This window comes from Amphiura filiformis, chromosome 2 (genome assembly GCF_039555335.1).
Source record: "Amphiura filiformis chromosome 2, Afil_fr2py, whole genome shotgun sequence".
Taxonomy (NCBI): Eukaryota; Metazoa; Echinodermata; class Ophiuroidea; order Amphilepidida; family Amphiuridae; genus Amphiura; species Amphiura filiformis.
Window position 1 is genome coordinate 21,941,656 of NC_092629.1, and position 25,549 is coordinate 21,967,204.

At 36.8% G+C, this 25,549-nt stretch overlaps 1 protein-coding gene across 1 annotated transcript; it reads left to right on the top strand.

Annotated features, from left to right (window-relative positions):
* Positions 1-4,923: 4,923 nt before the first annotated feature.
* On the top strand, positions 4,924-23,972 carry LOC140139027 (uncharacterized). The gene is made up of 8 exons (XM_072160812.1): positions 4,924-4,944; positions 5,376-5,601; positions 8,054-8,116; positions 8,916-9,023; positions 9,566-9,667; positions 17,285-17,491; positions 22,497-22,544; positions 23,344-23,972. Exons 1-7 carry the CDS (start codon positions 4,924-4,926, stop codon positions 22,514-22,516), a joined length of 747 nt encoding a protein of 248 aa, XP_072016913.1. The 3' UTR covers positions 22,517-22,544; positions 23,344-23,972.
* The last annotated feature ends 1,577 nt before the right edge of the window (positions 23,973-25,549 follow it).

Genomic DNA, 25,549 nt, shown 5'->3' on the forward strand with positions numbered 1-25,549 from the left:
TCTAAAAGTTTCGATACCATTTTGAACCGTCATATCTTTCATAAGGACTGTCCAAGAGGAAATCAAAATATATATTTAAAAAGACGAAATTCATGCAATTATTTTGATACCAAAAATATTACGGTTTCCTTGCCTATTGCAACATACAAGACCAATTAAAAGTATACCTCAAATGCAAATAAATTTTCAAACTTCTCCCCTTTTTTTGTGAAATTTCGACGAAAATTATTATCTTATTCTGTTATGACATAGTTGATGATGGTAGATGGAAATCATTTCTTAATAGAAAATCCAATCTAACAAGGGGTACCGTATTGTTTGTATTAAACGCCCCCCCCCCCCCAATAAACGCCCTCTCTATTTTGTCAATGAAAAATGGGCAAAAATGCAAAAAATTTCCATGCAATATCGTGTGGTTAAGCTTAAAACATGCATCAGTCATGTCAGTGACGATCGCTAAATTACATGGACAAAACCTATAATGACACAAACTTCCCTCCAGTTCATTGCCTAATTATGGTAGAATTTCACTAAGTAAATGATATTTTTGCTTAATATGCACTTACAGATGTAATTTGTACCGCGATAATATCGTATTCGAAACGAGGCGACATCTTTGATTTCAACCCGGAAACGAAGAGGGCGCACCGCCAAATCAATCCACGATTTATGTACTACTGAAATTCGGTTAAAATGGTCCACCGCTTATTTGAGCTTGTTGCGGCTTTATTTTCTAAAGATATTGTCAAAATTAGCACGTTTTCAGCTCATTTGCTTCCGACAGGTGACTACATGAAGGAATATGAGAAAAGATCCCAATATTTGATTTCAGAGGTGAAGTTTTGGCGCGAATTTTAACAACGTCCGGTATCGAAAATTGAGTGATTATTTAGGGTTAAATTTGCACCTTTTTTTCTTTGCGGCAAAATATCCAAAAAAGTAGATGGTCACCAATATATATTGTTAAAAGAATAATATTATACACGTAATTTTTTTCTAACTATAGTACTTTTTTTTCCGTGACAAAACGCCATCCAAACGTGCGTATTTTCCTGTGTATTTCAATTGCGCAATTAATAGTGGTGCGCTCTCACAAACTGTAGTATTAGTATAGGTGTAAATTCCTCCTTTCTACAGGAGCACCATCGGGAATTTAAACCCGATTTGAAAGTTTTTCTAACTGACAATTCACTTCTAATAAACGCCCCCCTTTGGAAAAATGCAACGCCCCCGGGGCGTTTATTACAAACAATACGGTATATGCAAATAGCGCTTTTACCCCTGGCCCCGGTCATACTGATGAAGCACCAACTGAAGATCAAATTTGACTTTTATAGAGCTTTAGTATTTGCCTAGAATTTAAACACTTTTAATGGAAAACAATTGATTGCTTTAATCGTGCTTGCAGTTACAATAAGAAGAATGACACCTATTGCAATTGAATTGAATGGGGGTCTAGATGTTGAGAGGAGGTAGTGGATACTTGGGATCCGGAGATGTACTGTAAACTTATTATATAGTTTTATGTGTAATATGCCAACTGTTTCGCCGTAGATTATTTATTATATATGTGGATTTATATGTCAAATTGGGTGTTATGATAATTGCACAAGTTTTTTCTGTGAAAAGATACCTTCATGTTTATGGTCGCTTACTGTATATTATGAGCGTTTAAAATGGCTACGAGACATCTGGGACACTCTTCATCAAGAAGGCAAACAGTTGACCTTTGTTAGTGCATGTCATGCATTTTCATATCTTTACCACTAATTTCTGGTATATTGCGGGCACAATTCTGCCGTAATGCAAGGTACGGACAAGGTCGTTAAAAGAACACTCCGACAATCACAATATTATGCCTTATATGTTAGAAATAATTATCAAGCACGAATCACGTGGTTTTATTTAAAACAAACTCATATTGACCTTAAAAACAAATAAAAACAGGCTTCTCTCACCACGCGATACTCATATTTCCCGGGCCCCGAAATTGCATGTGGCAATGACGTCCCAGTAACACAATGAAGGCCGACGACAATTGAGCACAAATAACCATGACGTCATTGCCACAGGCAATTTCGGCGTGGTAATTTTATGAGAACCGGCTGTTTTATGGTCAATATGAGTTTGTATGAAACAAAACCACGTGATATGTGCTTGATAATTATTTATCTAACATATAATAGTCGAGTAGATGCCTTTTGCTCTTTTTCCTTTGGTGTGAAGTTGCGTATGACTAACATTTTCTTATTTATAGTTGATGCCTAACATTTTGAGGGGTCAAAAATGACAGGTGCCCAATCGGCACCCTTGAGGGTACATGCCACAAAATAGCTTTCCATAGACTTTACGTGCAAAATAGGGGTCACGTTTTAGGCTATAAGTCGAGTTACGTCTTACTTTGAAATATATATTTGATATCATCTTAATCAGAACAAAATTCTGCATAACATATCTGAAAATGACACCATATTTTACGTCTACTTTTTGAGAAAAATAGTGCTATATAAAAAGACCCGATTTTCCCGTGTTTACGTCCGAATGCTAACCGCGTTTTGACCTCGTGTGTTCATGCGCTCATCATCGTAAGCATCACTCAAATTTTCGCGTTTTCTGTTCAAATTAGTAGAGATCACATTCACAAGTTCTAGCAAAACACGATTTGCAACACTAAAATTGTTAATATTGTACCGATTTTGCACATTTTTTATGCACAGTTGGGACTATAGTCGTGATAAACTTTGACCGGAAACCGCATCACAGGCGGATTTAGTGGTATGAACCCTTGAAGAGGCTAAAACATCGTTTTTAGGCCTTGAAAATGATTTTGTTATCTTTTTCACTACATTTTGAATTAATTGTAAGAAATTTTGGGTTATTTTCTTTCATACTTTAGACAGGATGTCGATTTCAAGCACAAGCGTGATAGCCGACAATTGCCATTTTTCGTCATTTTGATGCACATGAATGCACAATGGTTGCTGATTTGCTATTTTCATGAAGATATTAATTGATGTTAAGAGTAAACGTTCTTTGAACATCTTTTACAAGTGCATAACTTCAAAATTAAAACATTCTCAGTACCTGCAGAATATTAAAAAAGACAAGAAATGTCAAGGCCTACCCCCCCCCCTTCCAGCGTCACTTTTAACCCGTTTTGTCCAAAAAGCAAATGTAATGAATGGCTATTTGAAATTAAATATTAATGTAAATTAAACTTTGAATGTTATAACAATTTAAAATACTGGACAGTGGTATAAATAAAGCAAACTAGAAACTTAAATATCTTAAATCTAATTTTTTATGTAATTTTATTAAAATTGAAGACCAAAACTTGAGTTTAAATGACAAAAAAATTGGTTAAAAAATAACAATGAAATTGAAAAACTTCTTTGTAATTTAAACACCAATAAACAATGTTTTCAATATTTTGAAACTCTTCTTTATTCATATCAAAAGGTTTCAAACTTCTACCAAAATCGGAACTTTTATTAAATTGGAAATAAAAGCAGGCCTATTCGCGGCAAACGCACATACAGCGAAAAACCTGGCGGCGTCCATGAACGCGCTTGTTGATGTCCCTCCTCTTTTCTTCGCGTGCATTTTAAATAGATAAAGACGCGCGGAAACGCATGGAATTGCTCCTTAAAGGGTACATGCCACAAAATAGCTTTCCATAGACTTTACGTGCAAAATAGGGGTCACGTTTTAGGCTAGTGTAAGTCGAGTTACGTCTTACTTTGAAATATATATTTGATATCATCTTAATCAGAACAAAATTCTGCATAACATATCTGAAAATGATACCATATTTTAGGTCTACTTTTTGAGAAAAATAGTGCTATATAAAAAGACCCGATTTTCCCGTGTTTACGTCCGAATGCTAACCGCGTTTTGACCTCGTGTGTTCATGCGCTCATCATCGTAAACATCACTCAAATTTTTGCGTTCAAATTAGTAGAGATCACATTCACACGTTCTAGCAAAACACGATTTGCAACACTAAAATTGTTAATATTGTACCGATTTTGCACATTTTTTATGCACAGTTGGGACTATAGTCGTGATAAACTTTGACCGGAAACCACACCACAGGCGGATTTAGTGGTATGAACCCTTGAACAATAAAATAGATATGAGGTCAAAGGTTATACAGGGGTCGAAACTCAAAATGGCTCCGATCCGGTTCAAAGTCATACCAAAATATTCACAACGATTCAGAAAATATATAATTTGAACTACCTTCTACCTACTGCAAATCAGTCTGGTGTTATTAGCCAAAAGGTTTAAGGTTAAAATTTGGGCCCCATTGAGGTCAAACACATACATGTTATCCGACTTTGATCAAAATGGTCTTAAAATGTTTGTCTTGTTATAATAATTCAGAAAAAGAGTATTTTTTACTATGTTCGACATTTCGTTACCTAGGTAACGCGGGAAAATATGTCAACATCAATTGGACTCAATGTGCAGTAACTCCTTTTGGTGTAATACCATGGTAACGAAACATCGTTAATAGTGAAAACTATTTCTTTTCTGAATGATTATAACGATACAAAAATTTTGGGACCATCTTCATCAAAATTGGGTAATTATTTGTGTTTGACCTCTATGGAGTACCATAGCAGCAACACAATTATCTTAAGGAGGGAGCGACGATTAAAACATAAATATATTTTACAGTATTTTTAGTCTTTATTTTCACAAATTAAAAAAATAGCGAACACATAGTGGAAATAAAATAGCCTGTTGTCAAAACCAGATCAAGATTAACGTGATTTAGATATAATGAATCATTACAAAATATGTACAAGTATACTGCATGATGCTACAGAGTTCAAGACCAATTTATTAGTTACACAAACGAAATTTATTTGACGCATTTTTTGGAAAGTTTCCGGAAATATATACCTCGATTACTCCATGGTTTTCAGCGGTGTGATGGTTTCCATAAGTTGGTAATTTTGGGGTACTCAAAAATTGGTCACTACGATATTAGGAAGCCACTTGCCCAAATTGGAGCTTTTGACAACTCTGTCCCCGTTTTAAAGAACCTGCCTCAGTAAAAGTAATAATGTACTGTTCAGGTGACATGGTTGGACAATTAAGCAGATACTAGTATTGGTAAAATGAATGTTGAGTTATGAGGAAAACAATGTCCAGCTTATTTTAATTTTAATTGTAATAAAAAAAATATTAAAACTATCATATTATCAAAAACTCATTTTACGAGGTTTCGTTATATTATAACATGAATAAGGAATGATATAACGTGGAAGAAACAATATTTTACCAAACAAATTTAGAGATTCATTTTGCATGATTACAATAATTGTACACTTAAATTGTCCCACCTTCTTACATAATATTTCCAGGTGAAAGCCTTCCTAGAAACTGCTTTGACAAGTATAAAGCAAACATGGGCTCCAAGAATAGAGTATACATTCTGCCTAGCTTGTACTTGTGGATCTGGTGATCAACATTACATAAACTTGGCCGAGATCCTAACAGATGACTCCGAAAGTGACAATGTTCAGTGTCCGGAGCTAGAGATGGTTGCTAAACAGGAATTTAAACCCAAGTTCACTGCGAAGATTCAAGGTATTATAGCCGGGGTTTATATAATAAGACGTCAGGGAATCAGTAGCGGACGAGGACACAAAACACATCAAGGATCAATAAATGATACAAGAGGATACCTTGAATATATGAAAAACTGGAAAGAAAAAAAAGCAAGGTACACCAACTTGACGTGGGGAACAAGTAAAATACAGACTAGACAGTACGTAGGGGGGGGGGGGGCAAAATAGGCATTAGAAGAAAAAGTGTGCTAGAACAAGTGATGAAAATCACTGAGCACATAAGTAGACAAAAACCAAACAACCCATGTAGGCCTACAAACAGGCAAAGTTAGGTGCAGAGTGCCAAAGTTGAATGGCCAAAAATTGCCAATTCCAGAACCTACGGAGGTGTCAGGCAGTACAAAAGTACACTGGAGTGATGAAAATCACTGTGCACGTAGCAGACAAACAAAACCTAACAGACAAAAAATTCAACCAGAATGTCTACTTATGTGCTCAGTGATTTTCATCACTTGTTCTAGCACACTTTTTCTTCTAATGCCTATTTTGCCCCCCCCTACGTACTGTCTAGTCTGTATTTTACCTGTTCCCTCACGTCAAGTTGGTGTACCTTGCTTTTTTTTTTCTTTCCAGCTAGAATTTAAATTTATGACACCATAATATGATGTTAATACATGAGAAACTACTTGATCGTAAGTAGGAGAGTATATGCAAGGTAAGACTTTGTTCCTAGTGTCTATAAAAAAAAGTAACAATGACACAGATTTTGGAAGCAAGAAGCAATAGAAAATACCGCAATTGTATTAATATTGGGTAACATGGCTGTGACGTAAATCTATAATATCAGTTAATTATACTATATAGATGAGTTGACTTCGGACGTCACTGCCAAAGCAAAACATCGTGCCTCGAATGCTAGAGGGATTGCAATGTTTCATAAGCGATACGTGGACCGTGCGTTAAAACGACGTTTAAACGTGGTTTTAAGCTGGATTGTGCTCCTTCGTCACCAAGGAGAACAAGGCGGCTGGAACAAAGACTAGCATCTGATCTGGTCACCAGAGGGCAAAGCGTTAGGAATTTAATGGTCGCCAAATCTTATGTCCACTTCAAAACAGCATGCTTTTGATTTGACTAAAAACATGCTGCTTAAAATCAATTGTATTTCAGTGCTTTCCAAAAAATTATTGTTCAAAAAACAAACAGTTTGGTAGATTAAGGACCACTACATCCATATATCATGACTTTACTTTTAAAATGACACTTTTTCGTGGTGAAAATTAGATGCGTTGAATGCACCGTCGTGACGTCGTACAAAATGTCAATTTCGTTTGTATCTATTTTATAGAGCCAATCTCACATGCATGTATGAACTGTGCGTATGAATGAAGTCAATTTTCACACCTCACTGTTGCTTTATTATAATAATTTCTTGCAAACAAAAGGGACCATATTTACTATATTGTTAGCTGGACAAATTTTGTGCATTTTCAACGTTGTCTCCACGTTCATTTCGTACGTTCAAAATCTTCAGAACTGGCTTAATACGCGACCTTGCTTCGATACAAGAGAGTGATTTTGAATAGATATATGTGCGTATACAGTAACGGCGTTTAGAAATCTACTGTCAAAAAATCAACACACCGCCGCAAGACCGAGTATTTTTCCAATATCTTAATAATACTGTATCTGCATTTTTAATCCTATTAATGTAGGGGAGACCGAGGACAATTGTAACAAGGGGCAATTGTAACAGTGACGCCCATGCCTTATAGGTACTGGTCGACACAGTACTTTTTAGCACAACACCAACAATCGTGCTTATTTGACTTCACTTACGCTGAAATGGCTGGACAGCTGTTTTCATGAAGCTAAAATAATACTTTCTTAAGCAGTTGAATAAATTTTTAAAAATCTGAATTTGTTTTGGATCTTGTATCCAGATTTAAGATTCAAGGCCATTTCTGATAACTAGAGAATTGAAAGACTATTATGTGAGTCATTTATGTCAATAACGCTATTCACATGTAAGCTCCCTACAAAAGGTGTGGAATTTTGCTTCAAAGATGACAACCATGGTCGTGGACAATTTTAACAGCCATTACTAATGCCCCTAACCATTTATTATTCATGGCTTTTTTTTTCATTTGGTTAATGTGGTACAATTACCCCCACAGACGTGCCCCAGAGGTATGAGACAATTGTAACATATGATCTCTGTTTAAAATGATTATAGCTTCAATATTACTTGCTTGACTAATTTCAAACCAGAACGGATTTAAAGCAGAGGTATGACACTTTCAAATTGAACTCAATTTAGTATCTTCTAACTACCCAACGGAAGTTCTACCCAATTTACTAAAAACTGTTACAATTGACCTCGGTCTCCCCTATGTCTTAACGAACATTGACGGTATTAGTAATGAATAGTGTTTATTTACACTTGCATGTATTTTCTTTCTCTCTTTCAGTTGTACACGGTGCAGCAGGGAAACTCAAGAAGGAAGATGAAAAGGATGCTCCAGGAAAGCAAGGTACCATCATTTGATATTTACTTTCATTTTAACATTAATTTACATCATTTTATTTTTCATCGTATTCTTCATCATTTATTCTTCATATAGTCAGTGAATTCAAGGAATTCTTTGATCAAGTCTTTTTGAATTTGCAAATATTCTTCCGAATCCTGATAATGAAAGAAATACATTAGTATGGTTTGTAATCAGATTTGACCAACCTTGAAATTTCCGAGGAAATATCATCCTGCATAAGCGGCTATATCAGATTTATGCCAATAAGGAACTTTTCAACTACTTTGTTTTGCCAGAATTTTCGATATGTTATAGGGTGAGCTGTTGGAAAATGGCTGCATGTAAAACGGATTATGGTAAAATTAATCTTGCCTATATAGTGTATGCAATAAAACAACCGGAACGGTACTAACAATTGAAATGGCAGCCATGTTGGAGGACAGTTCTAAGATAGCTTAAGATGACAGAGGGACAGGTCTCTATTTCGATCCCACAACCATTCATACCTATCACAAGGCTGTTTTATTGTATTGCCCCGTGGTACCTTATGGAGGACAGACTTTTATTTAAATGAGGATGACTCTGTCATGAGTGACGTCGTATTGAATACCCTCTATAAAATTAACAAATTAACATTACAAACATCATTATAACTTCATCAGACCATGAAAGGTAAAACATGAAAAATCCACGCACGATTTGTGTATGACGACCCATGTCAAGAATAATTGGCAATGTGTACCTCATTGAAATCAAATACTTACTGACCCATATTACATGTAGGGCCTTTTTGTAACTTCAGGTCATGTGATGATCAGCTACCAATGGGGTACACAGGATAGAATGAAAATGATACGAGATAAGCTGCAGCAAGAGGGCTACCAGGTTTGGATTGACATTGACAAAATAGGTAAAGTTATGATTACCTATGTCTTTCGTATATTACTTGGCAACATTTTTCCGACGTTATACACGTACCTGACACTATAAGCTCGTGTACCGACGGCCTAAGATGTACCGACGGTACCTCCCCTTCCTCCCCCACCACCACTGGCTACGCCACTGCTCCTGAATATGTTGGAATTTTAAGAGCAATTTTATAGATTTGAAAGATTTCGATTTAAAATTCTTTTTAGAGTCTAAAAACACGGTGGTAATATTGGATGGTTTATGTAAATAAAGGGAAATTTATGTATATACATGTTTGAAGTAATACTTCTAAGTTTCGAAAGATATAAGTGGTATTAGTTTTCTTCAACATGTTCAAACAAAGCTATACTATTATTTAATTTCTAAAGATAAAAGTGGTGTAATGTGGAAAATAATAAAATAATAATAATAATAATAATAATAATAATAATAATAATAACACTGATGATAATAATAATAATAACAAAAATATAAAGCGATAATTCATATAGCTATCCATGTAAAACTTTGTTTTTGTTACAGAAGGTAGTATTGTTGAAGCAATGGGCAACGCGGTGGATAATGCTACTGTCGTTCTCGCATGTATAACACAGGACTACCAAAAGAGCCAAAATTGCCGTGCAGGTGTGATTTAGGGATTCAATCATGTTTCACCGTTGTTCATCACCGTTTAACAACGATGCGGCCGCGTCGTCTGCGTGGTTTACTTCGCGAGGGCAGCTTTAGCTGCCCGAGCGAAGTAAACTTCACGCAGACGCGCCGGACGCGAGTTGTTAAACGGTGATGAACAACGGTGAAACATGATTGAATCCTTTCAACAACGAAAACAAGCTAAAAATCGTATAATTCACGATTATTTCACGAGGAAATGTCAGTAAATCATTGTCACTAAGCCTTACAAAAACTTCGATGATTTCTCTGTTAATATCATCAATAAAACTACAGAATAAACGGCAAAATTTAGCCGCTATCTGAAAATACTGAATTCAACTTGTAAGCTTGCATACGCACAAAGGTTCCAGGCATGACGAATTTTACGCGCTCTCGCGTAACGCGTAGTCTCGCTCGCGTTCGCGTATACGCTACTGTAAAAGTGTGGATTCATCACGGATTAACAACGGTTGGCTCCTCTACAAAGGTATAGGAGGAGTTGTTGAAAAATGTTTCACCTTTTTTTAAAAAGAAAATTACAATAATGAAATCGACGTTTTTGAGTTAGTTTAAGTAAGAAAATATTTGACAGGATTATTTTGCGTACAACAAAATTTTGCGTACCGCGTCCATGTACGAAATTGCAGACTGGAAAACAGAATTAATATCCGCGAGCTACCAACCCGTGTAGGAGTATAGCATGTACAAATTGAGATGGTTCGCTTCTCCTCCCTGATCGGGCTTCACCCTCATTCCTGTTTTGATCTTTGGATCAACGGAAAACGCTTGCAAAAATATCGGACTGTAAGCAGGCCTTAATAATTGCATTCAAGATCTTAAGGGGGTACTACACCCATTGCATTTTTTGCGGTTTTTTGCATTTTGTGAAGAAATGAGGAAAAAAATGGACAAAGTGGTATGCAAAATGAAGGGGCAAATCTTCTCGTTCTATTGGTGGCATCGGTATGAATGTAACTTACATGCTTTTGAAGGTAGAAGCCAAAAGGAGGTACATCACTCATGTTTTAAATTCACTTCATTTTGGAAAGCTTGCTATCAACAGATTTCGTTAAAATTTTGGATACGTGTTGCCGACGCATTGGAGAAATAATGTTGATATGTAAAATGGGAATAAGTGGTTCCTGATGGCTTCATGAACTTGGTGATTTTCAGTGCTCCACATCTATCAAAAACGAACTGGTTAAAATGCTTCTATTTTCAATGTTGAGCTATATTTTGTATTTTTAACTAGCGACATTATTTCACTGAAACTTAATTAAGCCATAGGTAACAGGTTACCACGTACAACCATACTACAGCAATGTTGAAAACAAATTGCATTTCTCGTCACCTATACCCACCATATTCCGTAAGGCTCGTAAGCTTAGATTTGCCGATTTTGGTAACTATTTTACCGTTGTTTTCTAATCCATTTCAACTAGGAACTCCAAAATTGATACAGTGATATAATATTTTAAGTGGATTAATATTATTAGTGTCTTACCTATGATTGTCGCTATCCAAGGCAAAAAAATCAAATATATTCCATAGAATTCTGCACGTCGCCAAGGTATCCGAATTTTGACACACGCGAATTTTGACTACGTCACCCACAATCCATTGTGTTATAACCAGTTGCCGTGTTTTATTGCATGTATATATTTAGGTATTTTTAAGCTCAAATTCCGGCGTATGGGGCAATCCCAATACGGAGCCATGGAGAAGGGGAAAAAATGGACAAGGAATTTGGGAAAATTTGGCAGATCGAAGGGGGGAAAGCGATATTTGGCGCACATTAAATGGGACACGGCTGATTTTTGAATAACACGGGTAGGCCTATGCCTACAGTATTACGCAGTCAAAATCATGAAAAATTTCCTGCACGTTATCCGGCACGCTACGTAGGCCCTACGCTCGCATTTAGACATTCCCATCTATACAATTTTAAAGGCCTATCCAGTAATCCCAGCAAAGTGTGAAAAATTAAAATTGTTTATAATGTCTAAAAGTGAAGGATAAGTCATTTAAATTGTCATTTGGCATTTTTGAAATGTAATATTTGGCATAGGATCCTATCAGCAGTAGACCAATTGATGTAGGTGGCCTATCATAGGCTTAGCTAGCTATCAGATTCGTGTAAAATGTCTGATGATTTTTTTCCCGGGATGAGATTTTGTCTTTAATACTCGGCGTTTGGCTAAACCACTAATACTATAACAACAAACAGGGACAACAAAGGCGATTATGGCCGGGGAAGGGAAGGGAAATGCAAGGGGTAAGAAATTTCAGTTGGTAGGCTACACCATTTGGAAATCCCCCAGTGAGCCCCTTATTTTGCTTATTGAATATTTTAGTAGTGTTATGACCCCGGGCTAACTTTCATTTTTCCGTGTTACCTTTAAAATGTACGCCTATTATTAAATTGCGGAATTGTAGGCCTATACTCGTGCTTAGTCGGGTATCTACCAGGTTTTAATGTGCATCCCCCCAGGCCTCTACCAAACCAACTTTTTTAGCTTCCTTTTATGGTCCTATAACACATTCAAGATGTTAACAAAAAATATTTCACGGCACTCCGGCCATATTCAAGGTTAAAGGTCAACACAGTGGTCAAATTTCAAAGTTGCTCAAATCTGGTTAACATGCACACTAAATTATTCCTCTCATTGCAAGGATTCAGAAAAAGTATAGGTTTATCTACCTGTGACATACCGTTCTTGAGTTATAAGCAAAAACGTCAAATTTTGGGCGGTGGTCAGTTTTTTTGGCCACACAGGGGCCAAAAATTAAAAATGCTCCGATTTGAACGAAATTGGTCTCAAATTGCTTGTTATGTAAAAATAAGTCAAATAAGGAATAGTTGTAACCATGTAGGATGTTTTGTTACCTAGGAAACATCACAACATAGGTTGTGGTCAATAGGATGTAATGGGGGATTGACCTTTATGGCCAATTTTATCAATAACGAAGCATTTTAGACAGTGCAAACGATTCCTTTTATGACTTGCTTTTGCATGACGAGCAATTTGAGACCATTTAATTTTTGGCCCCTGTAGGGCCAAAAAAACTGACCACCGCCCAAAATTTGACCTTTTTGCTTATAACTCAAGAACGGTATGTCGCAGGTATGTCAAACTATACTTTTTCTGAATCCTTGCAATGAGAGGAATAATTTGGTGTGCTTGTTAACCAGATTTGAGCAACTTTGAAATTTGACCACTGTGTTGATCTTTAACCTTGAATATGGCCGGAGTGCCGGGAAATATTTTTTGTTAACATCTTGAATGTGTTATAGGACCATAAAAGGAAGCTAAAAAAGTTGGTTTGGTAGAGTCCTGGGGGGATGCACATTAAAACCTGGTAGATACCCGACTATTTACACCGCTGATTCAGTTTATATTATCGCAACTCGCCATCTGGGGTGGTGAATTGCTTTCCCCATGCCAACAAATCTTTGCCCTCCCCACTTTGACATGCCAACCCCTCTATCGACATACCAAAACATTATCCCCCTACACCTAGGCCTACATGGCAGCCGGTATTCAGTTTTAGGCAGGCCGAGAAGGGGCAAGCCGCAAGTTTTGGCACGTAGACCTATATTTTTGCAAAAGCCAAGTATTAATATACCCCGGGGTATAATAGGTCTACTATTATTTAATATGTTCACTTTTTCTACTCACTTTATTAGGGCCTACCATTTAAAATGTCTAAAATTGCGGAATTGTTAAAATGTCTTAAATTGCGGGATTGAGCAAATTTCTCATACGTCCAGTGCCGTATGCCCCTACATAAGGGGGCAATGGGGGGAAGCTACCCCACCCCCTGTGGGAAGTCCGCCCCCGGATGCGGTCGCCCTGAAGAATTTTACTAGGGTCTTTTTTGTACTTTTGAGCCTATTTTGTTTCGCTACAGATTTCCCCCTTGAATGAGGGTTCCCCTTTCACTCCTTTGCCCCCCCCCCCCCTTAAAAAGTCCTAGCTACGCCCATGATCCCCCAGGACGCCACTTCACGGGGAGGGGAGGAGGCACAACATACATTTCTTGATATTATCAGGGATTTTACCAAGAGAAGGTGCTAGGCATACATGCTCATGTTTGAATCTGGCAACACGAGAACTTTGAACTTATGCGGTAGTCTTGTAGCCGTCCGGCCCTGTTCAGTTTTATACACGCATTTGAATAGGAATTGTTTTGCGCACTCACCTAATGTTTATGGAGCACATTTTCTTCATTAGTTTGTCAAGTTGATGTCAAATGTTCTATTCTATATTATTTGGCCTATAGTATGTCCAAACATGGCCCAATGTTGTAATTTGTTGTTTTTTATCGCAAAGGTCGGATATTTTTATTCCCGATTTAACTGTGCACCCGCCCGAGGGCTTCGCAAGGGTGCAGAATTCGGCGAAAGTTTGACGGTAATTTTGCCTTTTTGACACTAAAACGCATTCGATCCTTAATTTTATTTCAACAAAATTTTTGATTAGGTAGCATAATGAGGCGGCTACCAATTTTTTTACCAAATCTTAAAGAATTATTCTCAAATGTCTGACCAGTGTATTTCCTATTGGTCATACAAATTGACGTGTCAGCCCTAAATATACATAGGCAGGTCGTATTTTGGACTGGTAGCGAGTCTAATACGTACTGTATGTGAATATCGATGAATGTTAGAAACGGCAGAAACCGGTTGTGAAGAAGATCCCGTGGATCGGGAAAAAAATAAATAAAAAAATAAGCGTCCTTACCAACTAGTCAACTTTAAGGGTAGACGAGGTATTGTTGGTCGAAGCAACCTAAAAATCGATTTTCATTATCTAGATCAATATATTATTGAAAATTAATACCTTGATGTTTTGCATTATTCTACAAATCGTATACTTTGCAAACTTGCTTAATTTATTGTTGTTAATGAGTTATTTACGTTTTACAAAAGTGTTGTTGTTTCAGCCCTCTTTACAACGTAACTCGAAACCGCAGCACCTATAAAAGTATATCTGTGATATTTTAATTCTTCTACACGCTCGCTATGAATTGAGCTATGCAGTTTTTGCCAAAGCTCACTACCATTCGAAAGATGCTGTGAACTACCAAATCACAACAGTTTAAAATAGTGAATAACCTTAAGACAAATGGGTGAAAAAGGACACTTTCACGATGTTTTTTCATAATTTTTTTTATTTCACATGATCCGTGCATAGGGGCCTATCGCCTAGCTATAAATGAAAAAATATTTTTTTAGACCAATCAAACCAATATACCGTAAACGTTCGCCTAATGGCGCTTTTGGATTCTTAGAAATGTGAGAGCGCCATCCTTGTAAAATCTCAACAGCATTAAGGATACGTGTATGTGGAATTGAGCAACCTGGACATAATGCCTCAGAAAAAATATCGTGACATGACCCAATACTTTAGGTCACTAGGTTAGTTGCTAGAGCAGCAGATGTTTTGGGGTTTCTTCAGGTATTCTTTCTCAAAGTGCCATTTGACTTAATTTGTAAATCGATTCATACGTTATACCTAACTCATTTTGGTAAATCTTTTTATAACATTGTAATTTCTTCATATTTTTTTAATATTCTTCAGTTGAAAATGACACCCTTCTATTGTCTGACCCGTTAGCTCAGTCGGTAGAGGGTGCGCCTGGAATGGTGAATGGTACTTGTTCGAATCTTGACTTCTGCTCCCACTTTTATGTGAAGAAGGGTCAAGAAATGTTTTTGGATTTTGTCCCCATTTTACGAATGAATATTGTGATTTTTTTAAATTTAATTTTAATTTTCTTATTTTTTTATAGATAAATAGGCACTGCGAACAAACGGCAACAAAAACCGCTGACAAAATTTGCTCCACCTGCTACCTATCAATGCGTGATATATTCCACTACATTTAACAGTTAAATGACCTTTGAAAAATAGAACGGCCTCAATGTTTCAAATTGTGTAACTACATTACTTTATTCATTTATGCATTATAAATGATCAGCTATTTTTTCTTTTATTAAAAGGATCGAACCCAAGTAGATCAGACCATTGATCATATAACTATCAGACCACGAAGTAGTTACGTAACTCTGTGATGGTATCGGAACCAAGCACTGTTTGAATGGCGATCATTACGATCACGCTATTTTCATATGCCTTTTTTCTGTACTGATTGTTTCGATCGTGGCTCATTACTTAAGCGCGTGATCCCGTTGACATAGTAACATTACGTAACTTCGATACCGGGCTTCGATACTGAATAGTTGTTGAGTGCACATAATATGGAAAGCCATTGGGGTATTGTGTGCCTTCCAAAGCGCCTTATAACATGTTCTCATTGTGTTGTGGAATCCTAGCCAGTATTCAATGATAGCTATAGAGGCCTTGCGTTTATCGATTGGCTCCAAACAAAGGATTTGAACCGATTTCTTCCCCGTAATCATGGCGCAGTGCAGTCCATTCAATCAAATGTTGTCATCAACCTATTTGATCGTAGTGCATTTTGTTATATGTGTGAGACAAACTGTCGCGGTAGATGCAATCATGCTTTTGTTGAATGCATTTGAGTAGTCCGCCATATTTACGGGATGATACGCCATATGCACAGCCTCTATTCAGTTGGTCGTTGTATGATTTTGTTCGTTCACTCATTCAAATTTTATTTATATCATTTGAAGACTGAGCCTATTATGATACATCCTCTGTGGAACAGTTTCAAACAAATATAGCTAGGCATTATTGGGGCAGAGGTTATCTTTTGAATCCTCTTAGAGGGCTATCATTTTTTTCGGAAGGGGGGGTCCCAAATTTACAAAAAGTCTGCGTCAATAAAATTGCGCACCCCCTATTTCGGCAACAAAAATTTGATGATACCAAACCAGAAAATAAAACATTTTATGACCCCCTCCTATTATTCTTTCCAAGACTTTATGACCCCCGTATATTTGGGACCCCCTCCTTTCGAATAAAATGATATACCTCTTATGACCACTGATGCATAGGCAAGACACTCGCGCGAATTGAAAGACTTGTCGTCGTACATGACAGTTCGTCTCACACACATAACAAATGCTTATACAATTAAATAGGTTCATTACAACATTTGATTAAAATGAAACGATAAAAACAAAGCATGAAAAAAGACACATACAAGATAAAATAATAAAATTATATAAACAATGTTAAAGATAAAATAGAGAATAAAATTTCCTCAAATCAGAAAAAAAACATTGACAGACATCATAATCTGTCAGAAATTACTGCATGAGATTCGAACCATCAATCTTCTCCACAAGTTCTCTTTATCCTCGCACTATAGTCTAATGCTCTGCTCACTGGGCCACAACGTATCAGGTGAATGAATACCGCATTATCATGAACAAGTTTGTTCGATCTTGTTCATAATTGTATGTGTCGATAGGTTTCACCCTTTAACTACACGTACCCTTAATGATCAGTGATAATAGTCGGCTTTTACAGGGATGGCGCTCTCTCATTTCCATGCACTCCATAGCGCCATTAGGCGAACGTTTACGGTATGGGTGTAGTACGCCCTTAAGGCTAGTGTATATTTCATATTAACCTAAACACTTACATTTCTATTTCAGAAGCCGAGTATGCTTATAAAATGAAAGTCCCTATAATTCCTCTGAAAGTAGGCCACTTCGAAGCAACCAGCTGGTTAGGTCCAATCATCGGTACAAAAATGTATTACCGTGTAGACACCGATGAAAAGCTCAATGAATGTTGGCCTGGTCTACTCAGAGATCTTGAGGCCAAAGTTAAAGCTGTTAAGGAGGCAAAAAACAAACCTGGTAAGTATAGTCTTACAACACTGCAATCAAGTGCAATCAAGTGCAAAATGCTGGTACACTTACACAGTTCAATGCCCTCACCGTTCCCCTTATTCAATGTTGTATACCTAACGGCTTGATTTTGAAATTTGTATCATGTTTGGTCCAACATTCCTTAATGGATTCTAAATAGGTTGGAATCTATACAAATAAAATATCACATGGTTTACGGTTTACTTTACGGTTGTACTTAACCACGTGCTCGAAATATGAACAAGTGTCCCAGAGAAGTTTGCATTTGATTGTACTTTGATAAAATGGCAATAATTGTAGGCCTATTATTAAATTAAGGGCTCTGATAACAACGTTTGCACAGTATTTTTTGTGGGACATTAAAGCACAACAGACATATCGAATTGTATTCTGAATACGAGGAATGTAGGGGAGACCGGGGCGTGTCCGCCCTATTTTCTTCAATCTCGCCTAGAGAGGACAATTCTCATATTAGAAGGCTATAGTTTTGACATTTTTAAGCTGTATGCTATAGCTAAATACTACCACATTTGTAAGGACATTGAGCTTTCAGTACACACTAAAAACTACGGGGTTATATTTTCCGTGGTCATTTTGAATTGACCACGTTTGGGGTTGTTTTGACCCTTCAAGGGGTTGTACTGTTTTAATTTGACCACATTCACGAGGTCATTTTAGCCACGACGAACGTGGTCAAAAACTTAGTGGTCATTTTGCCGATACCGTCGCGCATTGATATCAGTTTCAATCTTCCGCTTTGAAAATCTCAATTCATAAATGAGTTTAAACATGAGCTGCAATTAATGTTTGTTGATTAATAAATAAAACTAATTTTTTGACCGAAGTTACCCAATTTGTCAACCGTTTATAATGACTTGCATTTCGGAACTATTTGCACACACGGTGTGCATCGGCTTCCCACGTGGTCACATCAGCGCCATATTTGTTCTGATTGTGCAGCTCAGCGGATTGTCGTGTGTGCTTGTCTGCATGATGGAATATGAAAAGTTAGTTGAAAAGTGAGACTGCAAGGATGCATAGAACCTTATCTATGTAGGCCTACGCAGATTCATTCCAATTTCATGCTGTCGTGGCCGGTGTCTTGGCTGCAGTTGTTAGCCTATAAGCTTATATCATGTAAGCTTATAATACGTGAACTGTCATAGGCGATGACTGACTGCGTGTGAGTGTGATACACAGATGCATTTGCTGTTTATGTAATGCTTTCTCTGTGCAGAAACACACTTATGTCCTGGTGGGACCAGCATGACCATAGGCCTACTAAAAAATCCAAACAACCCCTAAATGTGGTTATTGAGTAACCCTATAAAACAACCCTTTCAAATGGGTCATTTCATTTGACCCCGAAATGAGGTCATTAAGTAACCCAATAATGCAACCCTTTTGAAGGGGTCATTTCATTTGACCCCGAAATGTGGTAATATTTTGACCCCAATGGGGTTACTATTTGACCCAAATACGTAGTCATTGCAATGACCCCGACCAATGGGGTCAAAATGACCCCGTTAGTGGTATGGTGTTTAGTTGATAACTATGCTGGGGTCAAAAATGACCCCGTTTGGGTCATTTTTTGACCCCGTAGTTTTAAGTGTGTAACGGCAGGAGAAGGGAAAATAAAAATCACGATGACAGGGCGGACTTGCACCGTGCTGGGGCAAGTCCGCCCCTATGGTGGGGTAAGTTCGCCCTGATAAAAAGAAAAGGTTATAATATTGCAAAACAATTATAAATTTAATGCAAACGTTTAGTAAAGGGTATATTAGGCACTCACTCTCTTCCAAAGAGTCTACTAAATTTATTGGAGGGGTATAATGTAAGCTTATAAATGTAGGGGTCCAAAATGAGCAAAACCTTTATTTACAACTTCGGCATTTATAGTTTTATGGCATAAACGGTGGTATGAGTAATACTGATACCACTTAACTTTAAAAAATATGTTTGCATGTAGTTTTACTCTTAATTCTTACAGGTATTATTATCAATATTTTGCATGATTCGCCGATGGGGCGAATCCGCCCCGGGAGTCCGCCTGGGAAAAACACAGGGCGGACTTGCCCCTTCACATACAGGGCGGACTTGCCCCAACGCTACTTGTTTTCTTTACCTCGTGTTATGCCTACTAAACACAATATGTCGATCTTTTAATTGCATAATATGTTGGGCAAAACGTTCACCTTCCAAACAAATATAAGAACGGAAACCGTCTCTGCAAGGTCTTGAGATTATTACAATATTACTAAATTCAAAAATGTAAACTTCCTTGACTCAAAAACGTTTTTTGACGATAATTTCTGTGGCGAGAAGTGTCGGACTTTCTTGTTTTCTTGGGTACTTAGCTATGACGTGTGCCAGCTAATTACATCATCATTGTACTTTTCCAGCAGTCACGAGATCAGAAACATGGGGTGGGCGGACTTAACCCGAGGGCGGACTTGCCCCGGTCTCCCCTACTTCTGATATCAAACATAATATCTTAACGATAGGTACACGCATAATCATTACATTTCTGTGATCAGTGGGGCCAGACGCATAATTTGACATGTTTGAAAGTGTTATTGGAATACAATTAATATGTGCCCTATACGATCCTATGGGGTCGTTTGGGGGTCTTTTTGAGGGTCACGGTCTCAAAATATTGCTTGGCGGACAACAGATTCGAGCTCAGCATATACCCAAATTAACAAAAATAAGCTGGTTGCCAACTTTTACGCAATGTTTCCAAAATAGAACCAGTCTATATCTATCTTTACCTGTTGTGGAAAACACTCAATTTCCAACGGATTAAAAGTGTAACCTACTAGTACTTGGCCGATCTCAAATATTTTTTTCATTCACAACAGCTTGAGACAAATATCTTACGTTTAGCATTTCACTAGACGATTTAAACCGTTTCTATATAAATCTTTCATTGGTAAAATCTAGACTATTAGTTGCAGGTCTATAGCATAATACAAATTTACCAAATGAAGACCTCAGCGGAAGAAGACCACTTGGCCCCTCAACATGTATACACTAAAGTTACGTATAGTTTCTTAGGGTTTTATAACGTTTAATACATGTTCCAGGGTGAAAACATCATGAAAGGTTGTGAAAGATTGGTTTTGCCCCCTGAACATGTATAAAAACATTACCAAGCTATACGAAACTATACTAACTTTAAGGTATACATGTTGAGGGGCAAAGTGGACTTACGGTCTTCAAATGTATCTATGAAATTCACACTACTTCCTATTCAAGAAAAAATACAGCACAACATCTTTTTAAGATCTTGTCATCTTGACAAGACAACATCTTGTTTTGCCAAATGAAATATAGCTAAATCCCAATCCTTTGTTCTAAATTTTTTTTTTTTGCAACTTGAGGGAAATTGGGTCAAAAACATGCAATTTTGTATATTTTTTTTACAATCGTAGTCGCAAAATGCTAAGATTTTGCACACGTCTTGAGTATGTGATGTGCCCTCAGTAATTTAATTTGATGATTTATCTTTGTTTACAAAGTTACATGAGTGATGACATTTTGGGGGAATTCCCCTCTCAAATTGAGCAAAATAAGTTGAATCATATCTAATTTGGAATATTTGGAAACCCCCTGAGGTTGTAAAATGAAAGTGATGTAATGGGATTTCCCCTAAGGAAGTGATGTAATGAGAAAGGTTAATGGTATAAGTAAGACTTGGGAATTTCCCAGATTGAGCATAGTGTGAGGGTAGTAAGTGGCCCATAATAGAATGGGTTTTTTTCCCATGCTTGATATAAGAAAATGTAAACACAATTATTGGGCTAGCTAGCTAATATGCTTACAGTCCAATTCCTTCAAAGAAAGGAAATTGCAAACCAGAAATATTTTATGTAGTCAAAGTACTACTATTTACCAGTGTTGTCGGAGAAGATCTAGAATACGTCAAAGAACGTTATTCTTCCAAGAAAGGAATATATATTCTTCTGCCGATTTGCTGAAGTCTGGTTAAAGGAGCAACACAACTGTCAAAATAAGTGGGGACAACTGCATCGCAGTCCTGCTTCCTGAAGATATTGTGTGAAAGGTGGAAATAGCACCAAGTTTGAAGAAAGCAGCGCAAGAAGTTTAGAAGTGGAGAATGGCGCAAGGAGTAAAGTGGTTTGGAGAACTGCGCAAGGAGTTATAAATGTGTTTGGAGAACGGCGCAAGGAGATACGAGTTTTGTGTGAGGATTTTATTCGAAAGGATATTTATCAATGCAAGTGTACAAAGGACTTCGCTGATTTTCGCAGGACAAGTGAATAAGGATATATTACATCAGTCGTCCAGAACATTGCAAGAGCTTTATGATCGCCAAGAAGAAGAATGCTGGCTAAGTACAAAATAGATAAAGAGTGATTATATTTGATTATTGTGTATGTGCATTTGTTGTCATTGTATCAATCATAACGTGCTTTCAATTAAAGACTTAGATTTTGTTAGCTTAACCAAACAGTGTATTTGTGTTGTGCATTCGTGTTAGTTCGGGTAAAAGGTGATTTTGGCCTTGAGTCAAGTACGACTCGTAACAAGTATATCCTAAGAGTTAGTTCATAATTCTAATATTGTATGTTATTTTTGATAATTGGTAATTAAAAAGTTTAGAAAATTAGTTTTTTCCAAAAATTATAATGCATAATATGAAAATATAGTCTTTACACAAGTTTTGGAGCTTGATTGTCACACCATATGAAACACATCTTAAAAGTGCATGTTTTGGCCCTATTTCCAAAAATTGGCCAAAGAGTAAAACAATTATTTGACTTTTATTGCCGGATAGAACTAACCAAAGTATTTCGGCAAAGTAAGATGGTATATTTTAATCCAACAAAATACTGTAGTGCTCTAGTTATTTTTCTGGAATCGGGAGTAGAAACTGATTGATAGAATACAATTTATAATTGTTAGTGTACTCCGTGCTATTTGTGCAATGAAGCTAATATAATTTCGTTCTTTCTTTTTTCTGCTGCAGCAGGAAAATCTGTCAAGTAAGGTGGCCGTCAACGTGTGTCATCAATTGGTAAGAACGAGCACTGGCCGTGCTTTTTTTTTTTTTTCTTTCTTTTTCTTTTTCTTTTTTTTTTTTTTGGTTTTTTTGGTTTATTTATCTTCAATTTTGAGAGCATCGTGGGTGGTTTGATACCCATCAAAGCTTAGCTTTATCTTTCTACATAGTAATACTAATAGACGTTTCAACTTTCACCAACTTAAATATTTGTTAAAACATTAAAATCTGAACGATCTTGAATTATTTGTACACAAGCCTGTGGGGTATCAGATTGCAGCTTACATAATTCAGCGCGTACACATAATTACGTCATGGCCGTCGGTTCATGTAAGGCCGTCGGTTGACGGAAGGCGTTGGTGAAAAAAAAATTGGGTTAACAATAGACTGTTCTTTACCCAGGGTGACAGAAATAAGGGAAGAATTATAAAAAAAAGAATGAAAAATTTTGTGTTTTTATGTTGGTACCGCCTATAATGATAATCCATTTTTTTCTTTTTTTGCTCTTCACTTTGCAAAAAAAATTTGGGTCAACAAATCACAACTTCCTTCGGCAAAAAATATTTCCGTCGTTACATTTACAAGTTGTGCCCCCTCGGTTGCAAAATCCTGGCTACGCCCTATGGTCACACTGTCAAACAAGAACACCACAATTACATGTGTCTCACAACAGTGACATATGGGGCAACAATTCAGTTCAATTTATTTGTTTTCATCGTACTTGTTGGATGAATTACCGGCGGTACATTGATTTCAAAAATGATATATTGTTTTATTTAATTACTTTTATAATTAAATTTATTTTCCTTTTCAGATTGCTCTTGTAGGTGGCTAAGGAGGGGCTATTTTGATGGTGGTGTCTAACATGCTTATTGCTTAAAGTCTTCCTAATGATAGCACCTTGAATGTTGCCGGTATTTTTAGCCAATAGCGTAATAGTTATTGAACACGAATGACTGAATTTGGGAACCAATATTAGTTGTATATAAAGTATCGAGTAGGTGACTGGGTAATAGCTAGTAATTTCTCTCCAAGGAAGAACTGATTATAGTAAACAAAATGCGTTGTTTTTGCTAGTTATTAGTATATTGAAGTAAATGTATATACTTAGGTTATATCCCACCTACCACACCCTTGAAATATTTTTATTTTGACAAAATACATGTAAAGTGAGCGAAAAACTGGACCAAATTTAGGATGCTTTTGTCATTACAAGGTATTCAATAATGTTGTCACAGTATTTTGAGCTGGGGCTGCTACCACGTCAGCCTGGACTGTGAATAAAAAGTGCAAGATTTAATGTTGAGCTGAAATACTAGCACTTAATACAAGTATGCCTTTTCAAGTATTAATTTAAACTAGCAGACAAAGAAAACTCTGGCCTTTTCGTAAAGTTTTGGTAACCTCGGTGTTGTAATTCAACGTTTCTAGTAATAAAGCGTGACTCATATACCTGTCAATCATTTTGTCACTACGTCCACAAATTTCAGATAATATTTAATCCGACGAGTAGGACCTGTTTTTTTCTCAGTTACCAACTATACTCGACTCTGATCGCTCCAGAAAGATTAACCACGAAAATCCACTAACCGCCCCGCCCGAGTCACTGGGCTTTTGCGGTTTGTCTTTCTTGCGCCATGCGGGATAGTGATAATAGGCTCAATCTGTCGGTTGCGAAGGCCCCGGGCGAAGGCCTTAATCCCCTGTTGTTAAGCACATTTTAAAGACTTTTTGACGATCGTAAAACCATCAAATTTCAGATTTTGATACCTTTGTCATTGTTATAGATGTGCCAACATAGCCTGCTAGTGGTTCATCCAAAAACCGTGTATTTAAGACAAAATAAGACATTTTACACGAATCTGTACTTTATATACTGACAGTATATAAATTAGCTACATGTATTTGAATGGGGCTTCAACTTTGTCAATACTGCTGTTTTCTTTGTTTTTTGCCAAATGTTTCATTTAAAAAATATTATTAATAATATTTGTTTTTAAACACTTTCGGTAGGATCACTGAATGAGTCTTTAATTGGATTGCGTAACTGATCTGCTCAGGTGTCTGCACTGACGCTGAGCAGTGTAGTAAATAACACATTTTGGGGACTAAATTATGATAAAAAGCAATCAAATTGTCGCGATTCCAAATACAGCGCGCCACCTACGATCACGCATAGCTGATCTACTTCGCGCAGAGCATCATGGGTAAAAGTCGACATCCATGACGCGTCGACGATGCATGAACCATCGACCCTGGAAACGGAAACCTGAGACGAATTTAGGTATTTTCGTCTTAGACGGAAACGCTATCCCGATTGATGCCCATTTGTGTGGGAATAGGCCTAACACTCTGAACATTCACAGAGGTAGGCCTAAACCATGACTGTCGAAATTAACTTAAAAAATGAGGCAGAAATGAAAAGAAAAATACAAAAAAAGCTGGTCATCATCAACGTAAATAAACAAATGGTTGAGTAATCGACAGCAACCGGGGCATCAATTAAACCCTTATTTTCAAACTTTTTCGAACCCGATCCGAGGCGCTTAGGAAAATAGGCCTACTTAAGTTTAGGCTCTCGTTTACAAGAAAAGAAAACATTTTAAAGGTCTTTAAGCTTTGTTGTAAGTAGGCCTATAATAGACTTGATTAAAAAAATATGATTGGGGATACTTAGACCCTCATGCATAGGCCTATATCCTTTTAAAAAACCCAATTTTTAAACCGTGTTTGTTTTAAGTAAAGTAGGCCTAATCTTATGTAATATTTAAAATAACGCAATATTCAATACCGGTACATATTTTAACAGCATGAACAGCGTAAAACATACTTTTTTTTAAATAGGCCTACGATTAAAACGTTTTCGAATTTCAAATGTATGCTACTCTACTCCTATTCAACCATACTACGGTATTAACTCGATGTCAAAAATGTTGATATCTCTGATCGACCATCTGGGCCTATAAACCCGATGTCAATTTTCGGGTTTGGGTAGGCCTATAAATAATCATGATAATAGC